This window comes from Elaeis guineensis, chromosome 5 (assembly GCF_000442705.2).
Source record: "Elaeis guineensis isolate ETL-2024a chromosome 5, EG11, whole genome shotgun sequence".
Lineage (NCBI taxonomy): Eukaryota > Viridiplantae > Streptophyta > Magnoliopsida > Arecales > Arecaceae > Elaeis > Elaeis guineensis.
In genome coordinates this window covers 5,836,921-5,855,337 of record NC_025997.2, presented here as the reverse complement: position 1 = coordinate 5,855,337, position 18,417 = coordinate 5,836,921, and the positions used below count along the sequence as shown (strand labels likewise).

Genomic DNA, 18,417 nt, shown 5'->3' with positions numbered 1-18,417 from the left:
ATGAACCAGACGAGCTGGGATGGAATCGATCCAGCACCACCTGACTATGACAAAATGAATGAGCTGATGCTGGCTTTTAGAGTGGAGAAGGAAAAAGCATCAAGGGAAGCTGAATGTGATGGGATGCACTGAACTTGAGCTCCAGCGTGAATGAAGATTGGCTACAATGTTAAATTTCTGCAGGGTCTCGCGTGTTTGTGTTGAGAGAATAGAGAGACGTCTCTCTTCAAGTTTCTTCTCCTGGAATAATTCCAATCCTCTGATTTCTAACAGATAACCTTCTCTCTTTTGGAAGTAACTGGTAAATTTTGTCTTACGTTTATGTGACCTACCGTATCTGATATTCAAATTTGACATATTGCTGAATCCCTCCAGCTTTAATACTGTTTTTCCGCTGCACGACGCTCTCAATTTCAAGTTCTGCGAAGGCAAATGTAGGGGGAAACAATTGCATGGTTTAGAGCCTATCAAAACAAGGAACCTTGTTCATTTAGTAGTGAGCGATAAACCAAACTCTGAAGCAAGAGAAAGTAAATGAGGAGAAAAAAAATACATACAGTCAGATACCAAGAATACATACCAAAAATAAGTAACAAACACATAGATACCACTGCAGATTCCAGAATGCATGATATAAGGTATTTCAGACTTGACTGATTCTACTACTGGGAGAAAAATTAGTAATTAGTCCATGTTGAGAAATATCACGACATCATAACGCAATCATATGGCTCGACTGTTTTAAGCAAACTGAAAGAAATCTAATACAGTTTTCTTAGGCCACAGTCCCATTCATCATCCTTGCACGATATGTCAAGGTTTTTCTTTTTTTTCCTTTCAAATGAATTGTGATCGTTGCAATTGGAAAAACCTGTAATGATCCATGTACCTCAATTGTTGCAGAGCACATTTTGCCCAAATATTTAAATGGCTTCAACAAAAGTGAAAAAAAAGAAAAAAGAGTGTCCTCATAGTGTAGCTGCTTTCTCTCAACAAAAACAGTTGCAAACTCATCTATGGCACATTTTCTTCTATTATAGTTCAAAAAAAAAATATATATATATATATACACATTACTCATGGTGCCTAGAATCCATTAACTCTTTTACACAGAGAACCAGTTTTCTAACATTTCCTTGTATTACATTTTGCAATAAACTGCAGCTGTGTGACAGCGACACAATCACCAAACCAGTGAAGAGCAAAACACAGTACAGCGCTTTCTACTGGGAACATCATCCGACCCCAGAAATATTTGCCTTCAGTCTTAATAAAATCCCTTATCATGGTCTGCCATTTTGTTGGAAACAATACTGAAAATCTAAGAGAACATAAATTAAGTAGGCACCAATGAGAATCAAAATCACAAGGAACTCGTAAAGTTGCAGTAAACTGATAGCCACCAATACTAGCAGGATCAAAATCTCCTGACCTGGCCTTAGCTAACACCTGTAGATTCTTGAGTTACTTCCGTAGCAACATCTGCAGCAGAACTGCCCGTTTCTGCAGCCTGACTCTGGCTTGTCTGTGCTGGGCCTGAAGCTTGTGAATCTTGCACAAGCCCCAGAACCACAAGTGTGGACCTGGAGCCAACATAAAAAATAAAGTTCCAACATGACTTATTGCTGACTGAAAATTACAACATGACAGAAGAAATATGAACGCCATATGGACCTGGGTAGAGTTGAACGTATGTTCGGCTGGTTAGCATGCTCAGCCAGTGGAGCCCTTAGCATGGGATTTCTGATCAATGCATTTTCAAGCTGTGGGGCAGGCAACTGGCAAATACAAGAATGATGCAACATCAAATAATAGCATGGCTCTACTTAACAGAGATAGTATCATAAATTGATCTATGCTAGGTGCAAGATTATGCATAATAGAAATAAAAAGAAAAAATAAAATTATATCTTAAAATCAAACATCAACCTGCTATCAGGATTTGTGTCCGACAAACCTTTCTCACATGATAGAAGTTTGGGACCTCAAGATAGATAACATGGGCTATTACTATACCACATTTTGTAATTGAAAATTTATGCGCTCTCTCTCTCTCTCTCTCTCTCTCTCTCTCTCTATCCATCCATCTCCATGTCTGAGTCTGTGTTGGTGGGCGGGTGGATGCAGGAGTAAATCCAAATACCACTATAAAAAACAAAGCAGGGAGCTTATTTTTCCTTTCTTAGTCATTCTTAGAAGACTATGTTTCTCATACTAGACATATATAATAATTAAATAAACCATTGAGCTAAAGGAACAATTTTGTCACAATGGGTACTCCGAACATTCATGTGATCAGACGAACTTGCTTAGGTGATACTGGAATCAGCTTCCAGCATTAAATAAACGGTGCTTGCTAAGAAGTAAGCACACAGCAGCAATTCTGTGGCACTTATCATGAAACCTAGTCATCAGGACCTGTGAGTAGAATGACAAAGTAAGGAAGCACTAAAGATGCATGTGCAGATCAACTTAGCCTAAAGTACCTGCACCCAACACTTGGATATTGAAACTGGTAATGACACTCAGACGCAATCATGACAAGAAATTCTTAGATATTAACACCCGAATCCAAGTCCATTTAACATAGGTGCAGGTTCAGGTTTCTGAAGGGAGTATGTTACTCTAAATAGAAGTTTCTTCTTACTAAACTTCTCCCCCTCAATTACAAATAATGATACGTAAATAAGGTTTCAAAACTTAGTTTTGTTATCGGTTTTGGTTTGGCTCCATGGAGTTCTCAAATTGGCCATTTCAGTGTTGTATCTATTCCTCTCCACATTTCAAAGTTGCAATTCAAAAACATTGAGGAAAAAAAAAATCAAAGAAATGAAAAATGAAGGAAAATAAAAGAAACAAGGACCACTGAACCAGAACTGGATCCCATGCCGGCTGACCAGCGGTACGGGTCCATACCGATCCATGCCAGGCCAAACCAACAGGGCAGAGAAGGAGAGAAAGAGAAGAGAGGAAGAGAGAGAGGGGAGATTAAAAAGGAGATGGAGAGAAAGAAAGGGCCTCCGATGGCTAGAAAGAGAGGAAGAGAGAGAGAGGGAGGATTAAAAAGGAGATGGAGAGAAAGAAGGGCCTCAGGCAGCCGCCGAAGGCCGCCTAAGGGCAGTTGAGGCCGGAGGAGGGCCTCCGCTCTCCTCCAATGCAAACAGAGGTCCTCACCCTAAGGCAGTTGAGGCGGAGGAGGCCTCCGCTCTCCTCCAATGCAAAACAGAGGTTCACCCCTGTTTCGCTTTTCTTTTTCTTTTTTTTGTTTTGTGTTTTATTGCCCTCCTTCGGCCTCAACACCCTCAGGCCCCTCGACGTGGGCTTGTCAGCTGTCGAAGACATTGCAGCAGCATCACCATCCATTCGAAGGCCTCCGGATAATCAGTAAGGACCTCCCCCTCTCTCTCTTTCCCTCTCTCTGCCCTTATCGAGCTCGACAAGATTTCGGATGGCCTCCAGAGGCCTCTCTTCCTCTTCCTCTCCCTCTCCTTCTCTCCCCCTCTCTCTTCCTCTCTTTCTTCTCCCTCCCTTCGAGATGGCCGCTGTGCCATTTTGTACATTAGAACCAGACCGATTTCTCATAGATATGGTTCGGCACAGTCTGAACCGTTCGGTTCAGGACAACTTGGTTAACGATGAAAAGAACCATATAAAAGTTAACATACATTAGTCCCAGACTATTTTGTGTTATATGGGTTCTTTATTTATATAGTTTTGACAATTTTAGACTGAAATTAACATTGCAAATTGGTTAATTTCAAGTACACCAGTGTTTTGCATTGTAAACGTAGGAGTGCCAATTAGCCAGGTTGGGCCTTCGCCTAGAGTAAGTCCGAGGTTTAAACCTCAAGATTGAGTTTGGCTCAACCTGAATCTGGCCCTAGGGTATCATACCGGAGCCTGACCCAGCAGAGGATATGTTTTCGGACTGAGCCAAGATTAGATTTTATCATATTCTCAACCTGGGCCTGGCCTAAAAACTGACCAGGTGTTACTTTCTGAGCCTCAACTTAGCTTGCAGCCCTAAAACCTAAGCCCAAGCCCAATTTTTTCCAGGTTAGCTTTTTGGGCCATTTAGGCCGGCATGACCCATTGACAACACTATGCAAACAGATACACTGTTCCATTCTTGAACTTTAGTTATATGAAAATTCATAATATTTAACAATATGAACCTTCTAGTGCATAGCGTGTCCAAATCTTTTTCTTCATTTTCTAATAAAACTCACAAATATGTTGAGTCGCAACATTTCTTCCTCCTACTCTTGACTCTTGAGGTTGTCTATTTAATCAAATTCATGCCATTATATAATGTTATATTTATTTATACATAAAAATGCTGTTCCTATAACATGTGTTGTAATTGTTGTTCATATTAGTCTTCGTTGCTACAATAATAGACTTTTTGGAGTCCTCAGCCCATAAAGGATAACGTTTTCTGTCCATCTTCCCTTTTAACTTGAGATTTTTTTTAAAAAAAAGAACAACTAAAACTGATAACCAACGTACTTAAATAAGTAGGGAAATGACCTCAATATGGTAGTAAATACCAAAATAAAACTAAATTGAGTTTCAACCAATTCCAACCAAAATTAGACCAAAACCAGTCAATTGAAACTAACTGAAAACTGCTGATCAACCAAAATTTTAGCTAAAACTAACTGAAACTGCTGAAATCTGCTGAAACCCAAAACAAGGGTTTAGTTTTGGTTCAATCTAAGCTGAAACCAACCTGTTTAAGCAGAAACTTAAAGCCTTGTCTGTAAATGTCTTAGCAGCAACAAGCCCAAGGGCATAAGTTTTTTCACAAGTCCAGCAGAAACTGAATGATGTAGCATTACCATTCAACAGAAGGTATGTCAAGTGCAAGGTCAATGCTGTGGTGAGCATGTGCTAGACTAGCTCAGTGCTTAGCAATTGACTCCTCATGGTAGGTGGTCATTTTTTAGTGGACCTTTAAAATTGGGATTGCTAAAATATGGTCTTGAGTCCAAAAAAGCTCCTGCTCTCGCTCCCACTGCCACTTAGAAATATAAAGAATGATTTTTCTGTCCCTCCATCTCATTCCTACTACGAGCTTCTATGGGCCTCAATTATTCCTTGTTCTAAATCTCTATTGACAAGGAGCATGTGCATTTCACAGTCATTTCTCCATTTCTAATTTTCACCAGAGGAGAATCTTTACTAGAGGAGCAAATTGCTGCAATCCAGATACAGGAATTGAACCTTCTATTAATATTAAATGAAAGAACTCCGTAGTGTATGATCCCAATTATTCCCTAGAAAACATTTCCTGGACAAACTTTAACATAAGTCAAAAATATTCTAGTCGATATAAATTATATGTCTCTGTTTTAGTGAAGCTCTCATCCTATTTCCATGGGAAAATGTTAGCATGCACCAACCTTCAGATTTCCTCCTATATTTTCTGAACTGGCCTACCTATCAGCAAGGTAATAAAAGAACATTAACTTCAAAAGCTCATAGCTAAAAAGTTTTGCATAGCAAGTGAACCAACCTGCAGCAGAACACTGAATGACTGAGGTTTTGTCTGGATAGCACACTTCAGGAAACCCACCCATAACTTTGGATACTTCCATATCTGCAGCAATATATGAAGGCACACAATTTACATTAAATTATTGCTCTTAGAAAAAGGTGGAGTACAGGTCATCATTGTTTATCAAGAATTGTATATACGGGAATTAAGTACTCAGGTAATTTCATAAAGAGCTACCTGTTTGCTTATAAGCCGTGATAGAATCTCCATTACAAAGTCCACCTATAGAACAATCAAATCAAACCATTATCATAAATAACAGAGGTGACATCTATGAAAAGGAGAAAATAGTATGATAATTGAAGTGAATCCACTTAAAACAACAGCCTAAAAAAATACTAAATCATTGATAAACCATGAAGAATACGGTAAACATAATCAGATTACAACAATGAATTCATAATTTCCCACTAAGCCAAGCATGAATTTGATTAAAACACAAATTTGGTCAAAAGACACTCTATTGCAGTACTATCCAAGGGTATGAGTCAAGAAATACCCATCAAATATCCAAGCATTCAATGGCTGAAAAATTACTAGATCTGAAGCCAATATTAACAGAAATATAAGATACAAACCATATAATACTTCTATACAGGACATGACCATCACTATATCTACCAACATAGAGCAAATACCTATCAAGATGGCAAATGGTTGGGCAAGGTTGGCATTTGGCATTAATAGTGACAGGTTAGACTCAAACCTCAATTGACCTGTTAGCAATTCAATGGAGTCTTACCTGACAACTAGTTCTCCCACATAACCTGACTGCAATACAACTTATTATATAATTTAGATTTCCAACTTTAAAAATTTACTCACCAAGGCAGGGAATACGCCTATTGCTTGTATGACAGTTCGCATGAACAACAAAGGAAGAGGAATCTGTTCAACCTGTAAAAAAGTGATTACTCTCAGTCATCAAATAGTCAGCAATAATAACAAGACATGAGAAGTGATCTAGTTCCAGAGGTACATACTAATTGATTCAAAACTTTTGCCAAAACCTGTTGAGTGAACACATTCTGCTGTTCGAAGCAAGCAGAGCAAGCATCCATGACCTACATTGCAATCTAAACTTAGTGATCTGCACACTTGAAGCCAGCAGCAAAACTAAAACAAGGCTTGATTACCTTTTTCAGAGGTATCCCGTCTTTCTCAGGATCTATTCCATGGATAGCAATCAAAACTTCAGGTGGACTCAGCCAAGGGCCAGTCTGTGGGGACCCCTGAATAAACACAAGGAAAGAAACCAAAACAAAACTGAATATCTAAGAGAACTTTACTAGGTCAAATAAAAGGATGAGATACTAAGCAGACTATACAAATGGTCAATCCTCAAGCAGATTCACAAAAAACTAAAGCATAATTGTCTTTAAGCATTTCCAAATGTCAATTGAAATGATAGTGGTAAAGCACAAGAGATGACTTCATGTGACATACCAAATGAAGAAAAAACACCAATCTCCTAGACAATACTGCAATATTGCAAATATTTTTTTGATGTTTAGAGAACGAGTAAAGCACTCACAATCCCACAGAAACTATACTCTAAACTTCCTTCACATACTGACATTTCCCTATCCTTACCCAATTTCATTCACTATCTCAGGAGGTTCTCATTACTTAAAATCAATAAAGTCAAGCCACTCATACAAAATAAGAGAGGATCATCAACATAATCAAAGTTGTTGATCACATTCACCCCTGGACTCACCTGAAATCCATTCCTTCATCCCTTTAGCTTATATATCACTAAAGAAGTTCCATGAAAGTTGACCTGTGTGTGTGCATGCTCAACCTAGTTTTTCTGATCAATACACTATCTTTAGCATTTTCCTTCATATGAGGAAACAAAATTATAACATATGTTTTATAGCATTATGAATTCTTTATATTACTGTAGAAGGATAAAGTATTTTAATATTATAAACAACTTAATTTAGTAAATAACCCATTATTTCAGCTTATAAGAACAAGCACTTTTTAGAACAATTGTTCAAAAGGAGGTCAACTATTTCTCTTCAGCAATTTCTGTTTTTGCATTTAATGTGTCCATATGCACATGGATATCATATATCAAATAGCAAGCCAAAATCAGAAACACTTCCTTAAATATTTGATTTCACTATTATAAGTTGTTATGCCACCTAGCTACCCCAAGCTCAACCACCAAATAACAGACTTGAAATTAGTTACTAGAAAAGAAAGCAATAACTCATTCAAACAGAAAGAAACAGACATAAGAATAGTCTAATGAAGAACAATTTTATTGATGTCATCCTAACAAATCATCATTTTACATCTAAACATAGGAATGAACACTTTATGAAGAATACCTGCAAAATCCGGGTGAGTGCAGCTTGAAACTTATCCAGCGGAAGATTAACAATACGGGGGAAAATGGGAAGGATCTAGCAGACATAACAAGCAAACCAAGGTGAGAATGTAACCGGGGTGATTAAGAAAGTAAGAATAATTCTACTAAACAAAAAAATTGTCTTTAGATAGTCATAATGTGTCATCGTCCTAAGCAACCAAAATTGTTAAAAGTCCCCCAAAAAAAAATCAGAAAAAATGTATGTGAAAAATAAAGGAAGACTAATGAAATGACATACTAAAGCATCAAGATCAAATTAAAACAGATTTCAGATGTACAAAACACAAAATATTGGGAGAAAGAGACTAACAGTTTGAAGCAAAAAAGCTATCTCAACTTCTTATCCACATTGAAAAAGGAAAAAAAATAGTTACAGCATCGCATGAAGAGAGAAGTTTCAATGAAATAAAAGAAGACTAATGAAATAACATACTAAAGCATCAAGATCAAATTAAAACAGCTTTCAGATGTACAAAACACAAAATATTGGGAGAAAGAAACTAACAGTTTGAAGCAAAAAAGCTATCTCAACTTCTTATCCACATTAAAAAAGGAAAAAAATTAGTTATAGCATTGCATGAAGAGAGAAGTTTCAATGACATCATGAAATTACACAGACAATATTATGAGATATGTATGTATGTATGTGTATAATTTTATATATAAGTGTGTGTATATATTTATATATATAATAGAGCTGATGTGGGGGCGCCCATACAACAGTCCAAATAAGGTGACTTTATGACTGGAGGCCAGGCATCAATGTTCCCCACTGGATGTGATCCACTATCTCTAGATTACACTGTCAAACATCATGTGATTCAGAGACCCTAGACTATGCACTGCTTATGCATGCAGTGCTTAAAATGGACAGTCTAACTAACATAAACAATACATATTTTCGACCAGTGGAAGCATAGGCTAGGATCTTCAAATCGCACAATTTTTTTAACAGTAAGCAATTTATAGATAGTAAATCACATTCAACAGCTTTGATTATCAGTGCCAGGCCCTGGTCATCCAGTTAGGGCTGATCTTATTCGGACTATTGTGTGGGAAACTACACATTAGCTCTACCATATTATATACGTATCGACATATATATACTAATACATACATATACATGTATGAATATGCATGTGTGTGTGCATGGAGTGGTATGCTTGCGGAAAACAAAAATAGCAGGTAATCTATCTGGCATATTAATTACTAAAGTAACAAAAAGGCATTTGTTGGTAGCTTCAGAGCTATTGGTTGGAGGAATGCTGCCAAAGAAAAAGGTAAGTAATTTAAGAAAACAAAGTCATCTAATCCATGAGGGCTGTAACACCCAGTAGAATACATGTTATTAGAAGCAAAAGTGAAGGGGGAATATCAACCTATCCATAAAGGCAGTCATATGTCAAAGTAGTAAAATAATGCTCTAATTTTCTTCATGTCATTTTTGCACATTAATGAAATCCCACTTGACTAGTTATTAATTTTGTAACCTGCAGCTTGCTGCTGTTAATAACCAAAAACAACCGTGGTTGATCCTGAATTTGATGTATATCTAATCAATTCACAGAATCCAGTGGAAGTAACCGATGGAACTGTCCCTGATGCATCTAGTTTTGCTGAATTGTGTACTAAAATTTGCTTAGAAAACCCTACCTAACATAGATTACATTATTTTTAAAAATAAAAGTCAACCAAGAAATATTCTATGCTCCTCCCATTTACAAACTAGAATCTGCTTACAGGATAAATAACTTACAAGTCCTGTTCTCAGCAGTGACAACAGTGGAATATGCAGATAAATTCAGTTGCAAGGTTCCCTAGTGCTAAGGGGGCAAACTATAACATAAAATCACCTTTTTCTCTTTCTAAAGAGAACCGTATCACTCCATAACTCAGGAAGAAACATGTGTGATATAATAGGTGGAAACACGTCATATTATACAATAGCATGCACATTTTGCTAACACATGATACAGGTAAAGGTTTTTTGTGCCTAGGCATGCATGTGTGCGCACATCTGCACGCATACAGTGACACACACACACACACACACACAGAGAGAGAGAGAGAGAGAAGGGAATGCTGGCAAAAAAACCTCATCTTTTGATAGAAATGACAATATTGGAATTAGAATATCTACATCCTGCAGGCAAGAAAAACCCCAAATAAATAATACAAAAAGGAAAAAGAAGAATACACAAATATGCAAACTCCAATTTTCAGAGAGTAGTTAACTGAATCAACCTGCAACTTGGAATAGTATAATTTTTTGACTGACGAAATCAAATCTTGTGAAGGAACAGCTCCATCTGTTAGTGTTTGTAAAACCTGCTCAATTGTAATGATATAGTCACTCAAATGTGAAGTAAATGAAACAGATTAATAAAAGCCAAGTAGTAAAACCATTTGCGATCTGATTTCTTTATGTCTACATGCATAAATGAACTCAAGTTTCAGCTTTAAGAAAGTAACAGTAATTCTCATAGTAAATTGATTCCATATTTTTCATGGAAAACCTAAATAAGATTGCAAATACATATCCAAAAAGGGAACAAAATGGATGTCCGCCTCCATTTTGCTTTCAACCTGGAATAACCATTATTCACAATTTATTTTCCAGTGTTCCTTGGTCTACACCAGCATCAACAACATGAAAGTTTTGACTCTTCTGTCCTGCATTTATCAGTATGGACTACATACGAGTGTTTTTTAACAAACCTGCATGAGGAGGTTCTCGCTTCCAGTTGGTGGATCCGAGATAATGCCAAGCAGTTCAGGTGAAGACCCTATAGTACGAACCAGTATGGGAATATGCCGATGGACTGCCTGCACAATTTAAATGATTAGAAGAACAAGCACTAAATGGAATAGGCCTCATTTTTGTAGAATATCATGAACATGCTAGAGAGATAACAGTGGAAGAAACCTGTTTTGCAGCTTTTGGTATGCTTTTGTAAATTGCAAAAATTCTCCAAAGAAGGGAATGCTTCTGTACAACATATACAAAATTCACTTAGCCTTGCATAAGGAGGCACAGATATAGCATGCAGAAATGCACAATGAAGGCTGCATAAACCAATTTATACCTTGGTGCAAAGAGCAAAATAAAGTGACATGCACCGTTGTGCCTCTGATATTGAAGAGGAAGTTGTATTTTGGTCTGACGGGTTATCAGATGTGAGCTCATTTCTAGGTAGACTTGGTGGTGGCTGCCGCCCAGCAGGAGGCTTTTCCAAATCACCATTCTGATGAAGTTTGAGACGGATTTAAATATTTAATAAGAACAAACATGATTATATTTCTAGAATGAAGTAACATCACAACATCTAAGTATTGGAAGACATTAACACTAAAACCTTCTGCTAGACAAAATGAACTTCCAATATTGAAAAGGCACCCAATGATTCAATAAGATTAATTTATGTAGATAAAGTACAGAAAACAATGCAAAAAGGTGATTCAAGCATCTTGAGCAGATACAGGCATACAGCTTTAGCAATTCTTTAAAAACCACTCTTGGTTGTTCCACAACACTTTTGTGTCAGAATGTCTTCCAATGAGACCAGAACAGAATGGGCAATTCGTCCAAGAAAGACTTAAAATTCAAGATGTGAGCTGGATGTAGTTCAGTGAACATATACAACAGGAAGCGACGAGTTGTATTTCGATCACATGTTAAGATGGAATCATCATCAAATTACATGCATCTCCCATGACTTAAACGGTTATATGTTGACGTTTAAAGTCAGAAATACTCAATGAAGATGCACACAAACGTGCATACAAAGTTTTAATGATACTTCAGTAATAAACACTTCGCAAAAATCTACTTAATATTTCACTCCCACTTTATTTTACACCTCTAAGGCAAAAGATTTTTTTTTTTTGAGGTGAACTTTAATGAAACAGTCCAGCCTACTATTAAATAGATTGAAATTGAACAATCAGTTTTATTTATTCTGATTCTAGGCACTAACTCTGCTGAAAGGGGGGAAAATGTTTTACTTAATGTAATGGGTAGAATTTCCTTTATTAATAGGACAAATGTAAAGCCATACTATGTCAAATGCTACTTAACAGCATACAAAGCAAACCTTTTGCAATCCAAGAGCTGATCCATCGGCATCGATGTCCTCCATTGCAGGAATATCATCTGCTATTGACTGGAGCTTCTCATTAGCAAATACTTCAATTTTTTGAGAAATGCTTGGCATAGGAAATAGTTTATTTGCCACCTGCAAATAAACAGCATCCAAACAAAAATATAATGGATAAAGGATGTTGCTCAAGCTGATGTTCAGCAGAAATAGCAATGCACGTAGAACTACCAGGCGTATTGCTTTCATTCGCACTTCCTCCACAGGATGCACTGCACTCTATTATGAGAGAAAAAAAGAAACAAAAAGACAAGCAATGAAAATAGAACTGATCAGCTTTATCAGAAAAAAAAAAAAAAAAAAAAAAAATATATATATATATATATATATAGAGAGAGAGAGAGAGAGAGAGAGAGAGAGAGGTTTATAGCAAATAAAAGGGGCACTTTTTCTATCTTCCAAAAGTTATGATTCAGTCAATTGCCCGGCTAGGTTCAAGACTGTTTTTTTGTAAGGCTTAAAGAATCCTTTTTTTATTCTTTTTTTCAGGGTGGGGCATGATTTTATAAATTAGTCAAGATAGCACACCAGCAATACTCTTTTTAAAGCATGCAAGTGGGAATATGATACCTTATCGAGCAAAGCTAATCTAAAATGAGTGAAGGCTGGAGGAAAACAGTCAGAACATTAGCAAGGAGGGGGAAAAAAGACAGCATAGGATGAGCAAGTGCCTCAGAAGCTCATTTGGATGAAGTTATTTTCCTCACATAACCGACAAGCTACACTACTTCCCAAAGGATTCTTCCAAAGTTATAGCTAAAAGAATTATAAATTTCCAACCATCAAAAAGAAAAGGAAGGTTTTCAAACATATGAAAATTCAATTCAGCATGACAAAAAATGCAAGATAAGAAGGACACGCTATATAGAATGCTTGAAAAAAACATATACAGATAAATACAAAATATTAAATAATCCAAATTTAACAATGAAAAACCTGTAATGCAATCTGGAGGCATCTGTCTCTATTAGAAGGCCTAAGCAAAATCAGATTCCAAACAGCACTGAGGCCTTGAGTAACTCGGTCACCACTTTGAAAGTCCTTATCATGTCTCTCATTTTCAGGAGAGCACAAGCGCTCTAACAGCTTCAATACACCCTCAGGTAGGTAAGGCACTTCACCAAGCAATCTGCTCAAGGATTTATCTGAGGCTGGGAAAGTATCACGAAGTGTTTCTGCCTATACACAAAATTTTAAACTAAGAAAAAGATCAGATTATTTACATATAAGACTAGAAGGATTTATACGCACCACAGTAAGAAGAAATGTTTCATAAACTGATGTGGCTGTTCTAGATGAAAGAAAGTCCTGATCCTGCTCTGCCTCCCGATACAACCTGTATAGGACACGTAATGTCAACTCGTGCCCCTGAAGACATTTATATAAAGTCAGAAAAATGAATCTCATAGACCAAACATATTGATTAGCAGACTAGTAATCACCTAATGCCACAGCTACATATATTCATCTGATCAACAGCATGTAGAGGAAGAAAAGAAACCACATTTGCAAGTGTCTGTTTGTTAATGTCTTGTTAGTAACCTACAACACTATGATTGTCAAAGACATCACAGCCTATAAATACAGGATCACTGGACAAGTCTACTGTATCACACTTTCGCTAGCCCTTACCCTACATCTTGAATAATCTAAATGCGGCATTTCTTATAATTACCTACCAATAATTAGCTACCCTGAATAACCTTTCTCACTTAGACACACATCAACTCTCTGGTCTGCACCTAACAAGACATAATATCAAGTGCACTAGCCAGATAATTTGGTCCTCCATTAACTTGCTTAAATAGGAAACGGTCTCAAGAAAGATGTCCCTATACATCATGCATCTAAAATTTTCAACTTTCAGCTGCAATTGGGTGCAAACTCAACATAAGAAAGCAATGCAACAGGCTGGAGTTCTGTCATAGATCAAAATTAAATAACTAGTGGATGATTTTGTTGCTGTCTCCAAGTATCCAAGAGCATTAGATTGATTTGTAAATACATGGCACAAAACTAAAGATAATGGTAAAAATGAACCACCAAGTGATGCATTACCTCATGATTCATATAATCAGACAGCACATGTTTTTGTAGAAGCTCCCATGTATCTAATTCTAAAGGATACTGCAGCAAAAAAAAAAATCACAAAAGAAATGTAAATAGCAAGGCAATGATCCAAAAAAAAAAGAAATGACACCAACTATGTGAAAGGGAAGAAAATTAATAAAATTGAGAAACTCCACCAATACAAGATAAAGGAAGCTGAACAATATGCAAGCTGATACAAAATAAATTGAGATACATGTATTTATCAATGGACGTGAGGTTTTGATTACAGCAGCCTCTGTGCATGAGGATTTAGCACTGGATGCTCTATGCACAATCAAAAAGAAATGGCGGATACTCAAACATCATCAGTGGCCAGATTGATCATGTGTAGCATTTTCTATCAAAGAATTTAAATAGTGGAAGATAATATCCATACAAATCGATCATAATAACAAACTATTGTCATAGGTCACTTGGAACAAGCTGTCTCATGCAGACCCAAGGCAGATTCAGGCTAGCCTAAATATTGCTTGTCCATGTCCCCAGTTAAGCTGAGCCAGGGTTAGCGTGTCATTTGAAATCAAATTAGATAGACCTAGCTAAATCCTGGTCCCATGCCATGCCACTCCAGAGGAAGATCTTAGTATGGCCTGAGCATGGTATATTGATCAGCCTACATATGCAAGAACAAACTCATCGTGTAACCATTAAAATGAAAAACCAAAAAAAAATAAAAAAATGGAAGACTTCACACGTAAATATCTTAATGAATGGAGAAAGATACTAAGATATGAAATTCCCACCTTTTGGAAACAGTGAACATTTTTAATATTTAAACCAAGATTTGCCATCACGGTGCAAGACCCTATATACCATGTTGGTACAGGCACACAGCATCAATGCCCAGTACAGGGGTCAGTTTGGCATACCTAGACTCAGCGTCTAAGTACACCTTCCATATCAAGTCTCAGTTCGGTATTGTTATAGTACGATATACCTAATATAGGCGGTATGCACCGGTATGGCAAAATCTTAAATGTAAACCACATAAAAACAAAATTTAAGACCCAGCATAGTCTTCAAAGACAACTATACCAAATCCAAAACTCTACAGCTACGCTAAGCTAGCTACATTGACTGATGTTGATATACCACATGAAATTAGTCTAAGCATCAGCTTACCTCAACTTTACCATTCCCAACAGATATGGGAAACAAAAGAGCAATTAACTAAAGATATGGTCACAGTTAATCTCTCTTTTCTCCATAATCCTAGTTACAAAGAGTTGAATTGAGCATTCTTAGTATAAACATCAAAAACAGAAAAAGAACAAGCAATTTACCAAAATTTCAGTTAGCCAAATAGCATATCAGCCAAGTTTCCAGGAATCAAAATTGGAAATAGTGATGGAAGCTTGTGAAGAACAAAAGGATTACTACCTCAATTCCCAAGTGAGAAAGCAGGGAAAAGTGGATCTGTGATCCACCAGATATTGCTATTTGCTTGTAGGCTTCAAGGATGCGCATGAATGCCTCTTTTTGCAGATGATCTTTGTCTTCATCAGTAAGGTCGACATTAGTCACTGTCATCTTTGGTAGAATATATTGAGGAGCAGTGGCAACAGAAGATATACAAGGCAGCTGGCTTGCATCTGTTATGGCTAGTTTTGGGCTCTGGGCCTCCAAAGCACTCGTGGCCACACAATCAGTTGAAGAAGCATCAAGCCGCATTGTGCTGTCCAAATTAATGGCGTGTCCTAGATTTGTTTCTTGCAGCTCGGCAGTGGAAGTATGAGAAGCATCCTGTGACTCTTGAATTTCTTCAAAAGAACTGGTGGAATCCAAACCAGGTATTTTACTCTCTGTTGTTTCCATGTTTACATATAATGGAACAGCTGAACTGTCGTTTTCTGTTACAAGTTCACTTGGCACCACAGAAGCAGGCAAACTAGCAGATGTTGTTGCAATGGCATCACCAACACTAGAGGGTAAGAAAGTTGCATCTGTTGTGGATGTCTCTGTTGTGGATGTCATTTTCTCTTCATCTTCCTGCTGGATTTTCTGCAATTGCAAGGGAAGTTTGAAATACCTTAAAACACAATCTGACAGTTCCAAAATCCAAAAGATATGAGCACAGATGCACTAGATATATAGAGAACAGAGAGCTTACAGAAATATTATGTGATGCTGAAGGTTGAATATTCAACAGTGATGCTAGCATTGGGAGAGAACTTGACAGTGAAAGAATATTGGAAACAAGTGCTGATGGCCGCAGAGCAGGCAGGCAATTACCAACAAAGCCAGAGGCATGACCCAAACCAGGAACTAATTCTTCCTTCCCATCCGCATCAGGACAAGTTGGTGGAAGATGCTGCATATTAGCAATAACTACTTCTGCTAGCAAGTCGCAAGTGATACTTGAAACAAGAATTTCTAGGGACCCAGCAGCCTTATCACCTTGGGCCACAAGTGCACCAAACATATTAACAAGTTGCTGTACAGGTCCAGAACTTCCATCCCTTGAAGGTGTAGAACTAATCAAAGGGAGATTAATCTGGACTGAATCAGGACCTGTCTGAATGATTCACTGGTAATTTCTTTCGCTGTGACAGATGTTTGTCTAGCTCTTTTACTAGAGACAACATCATCTTGTGACAAATCACTGCACTCTTCATCCATACTTCTTTTACACCCAAGATCATTGTTTCGCTCATCACATTCCTGCAATTTATCATCCTACGACAATTTCCAATCCATATTCAGAAGGGGAGGGGGATGGGGAAGAGTCTAAATTACCAAAATGGAGAAGGGAGTATACCTTAGGAGGTGAAATCTCTTCTCTACTAACTACGATACCTCCAGAATTCTCATTAAGCTTGACTGCTGGTTCTGCAAACTCACCAGCATTAATGGCTTTTAGAGCTTCAACCAAGCGAGCACGCCACTGCAGAGATAAAAAGCAATATAGGCCCATTTCTCAAATCATGAATCTTTTCTGAGCTGGATTTACTTGAAAAAGAAAAGAATCTACATTGTAAGTAGTCGCTTAAACTATATTCCTGATATGAATTAGAGTTTAAATAGACATTGTAGAAGCTAGACCTGAGCAAAGTAGGACAGGCTGACACAACCAGACTTTTAGCAAGCTCAGTCTGGGATTTTCAGCCCAAGAGACCAACTGAGCTTGTTTTCTTAAGTCCAAACAAAAAAATTGCTCAGGCTTCCAAAATTTAACCCCAAATTCTAGTATTCAAAAACTTTATATAAATTATATATAATCAAGAGACTAAAATTACAAAAATATAAAATATAAAACCCAAACCCTAACTTAAGTCCCCTGTCCCCCTCTTCATTCCCTCGTCCAGCTGCCACCTTTACCCAACATGCCACAATCCAACCCACGCACCCCATCAACTACCCATGACAACTCCATTGCTCCCGTCCTCCCTCTCCTCTCACTTTTGCGCTGCCTCCTGGTTGTTGAAGCCGCATGAGTACCTAGACCTCTCTCTCTCTCTCGCCCCCAACCCTTTGATCCCTCTCTCTTATGCCTCCACCTTCTAGCCACCAAAGCCCTTCGACCCATGGCTCAACTTGGATGGCCAAACCATCCCCTTTCTCCTCTCTCCCCCATCCTCCACCCTTTCAATCCTTCCCCCTCCCTCTCTCTTGCCCCTTGATCTACACATTGAAGCTCACTGGTCGAGCACAACTTGGGTCAGGCTGTGCCAAACCTGATTAGTCCAAGCCAATTATGTCAAACCCGAGCACATTCCTATCTTGCTGGGCTTGGGCACCAATTTTCAGGATGGGGATCAGGCCGAGCTGGGATTTGGCCAGCTACTTTTGTGTTATTATAAAACATAGGCCCCACCTGAACCTAGATGGGCCGGCCCAACAAATGCTCAAGTGCAGTAGAATAATAATCTTAAAATTTTTTAAAAGAAATTTCATTATTCACAATTGCAAAATAAAATTCATAGTCAAAGGGAGCACTAAAATTTGATTATGTTCCCTTATATTTTTAAGTTAAGAAAAATGAAGCACCACTTTGAAACAATACCATAGTTGAAGCTACCATCATAATAATAGAAGTTGAGCTGAACTTGAAGTCCATTGAAATAGTGAAGAAAGAAATGTATGAGTCCGACAAAAGAAGCACTTTCTAAGGATGGATGCAAGTAGATAACACTTAATGAAGCACAGACAATAGTTGTCACTTGCCACATTGGTCAAGATACCCCTTGCTGTCCCCAAAGAAAAAC

General features: G+C 37.6%; 1 protein-coding gene across 1 annotated transcript in view; it reads right to left on the bottom strand.

Annotated features, from left to right (window-relative positions):
- Positions 1–1,015: 1,015 nt before the first annotated feature.
- The window catches only part of LOC105044609 (uncharacterized), a 35,495-nt gene continuing 18,093 nt past the window's right edge, over positions 1,016–18,417 (bottom strand). The window contains 23 exon segments of the mRNA XM_019850914.3: positions 1,016–1,321; positions 1,433–1,583; positions 1,675–1,778; positions 5,519–5,602; positions 5,738–5,782; positions 6,386–6,457; positions 6,544–6,624; positions 6,697–6,792; positions 7,903–7,977; positions 10,039–10,086; positions 10,188–10,271; positions 10,662–10,769; positions 10,870–10,932; positions 11,030–11,188; positions 12,038–12,178; positions 12,272–12,319; positions 13,037–13,279; positions 13,352–13,468; positions 14,159–14,227; positions 15,593–16,213; positions 16,323–16,733; positions 16,736–16,873; positions 16,971–17,096. Of these exon segments, the coding sequence (XP_019706473.2) occupies positions 1,439–1,583; positions 1,675–1,778; positions 5,519–5,602; positions 5,738–5,782; positions 6,386–6,457; positions 6,544–6,624; positions 6,697–6,792; positions 7,903–7,977; positions 10,039–10,086; positions 10,188–10,271; positions 10,662–10,769; positions 10,870–10,932; positions 11,030–11,188; positions 12,038–12,178; positions 12,272–12,319; positions 13,037–13,279; positions 13,352–13,468; positions 14,159–14,227; positions 15,593–16,213; positions 16,323–16,733; positions 16,736–16,873; positions 16,971–17,096 (3,078 nt within the window). The 3' untranslated portion in view covers positions 1,016–1,321; positions 1,433–1,438.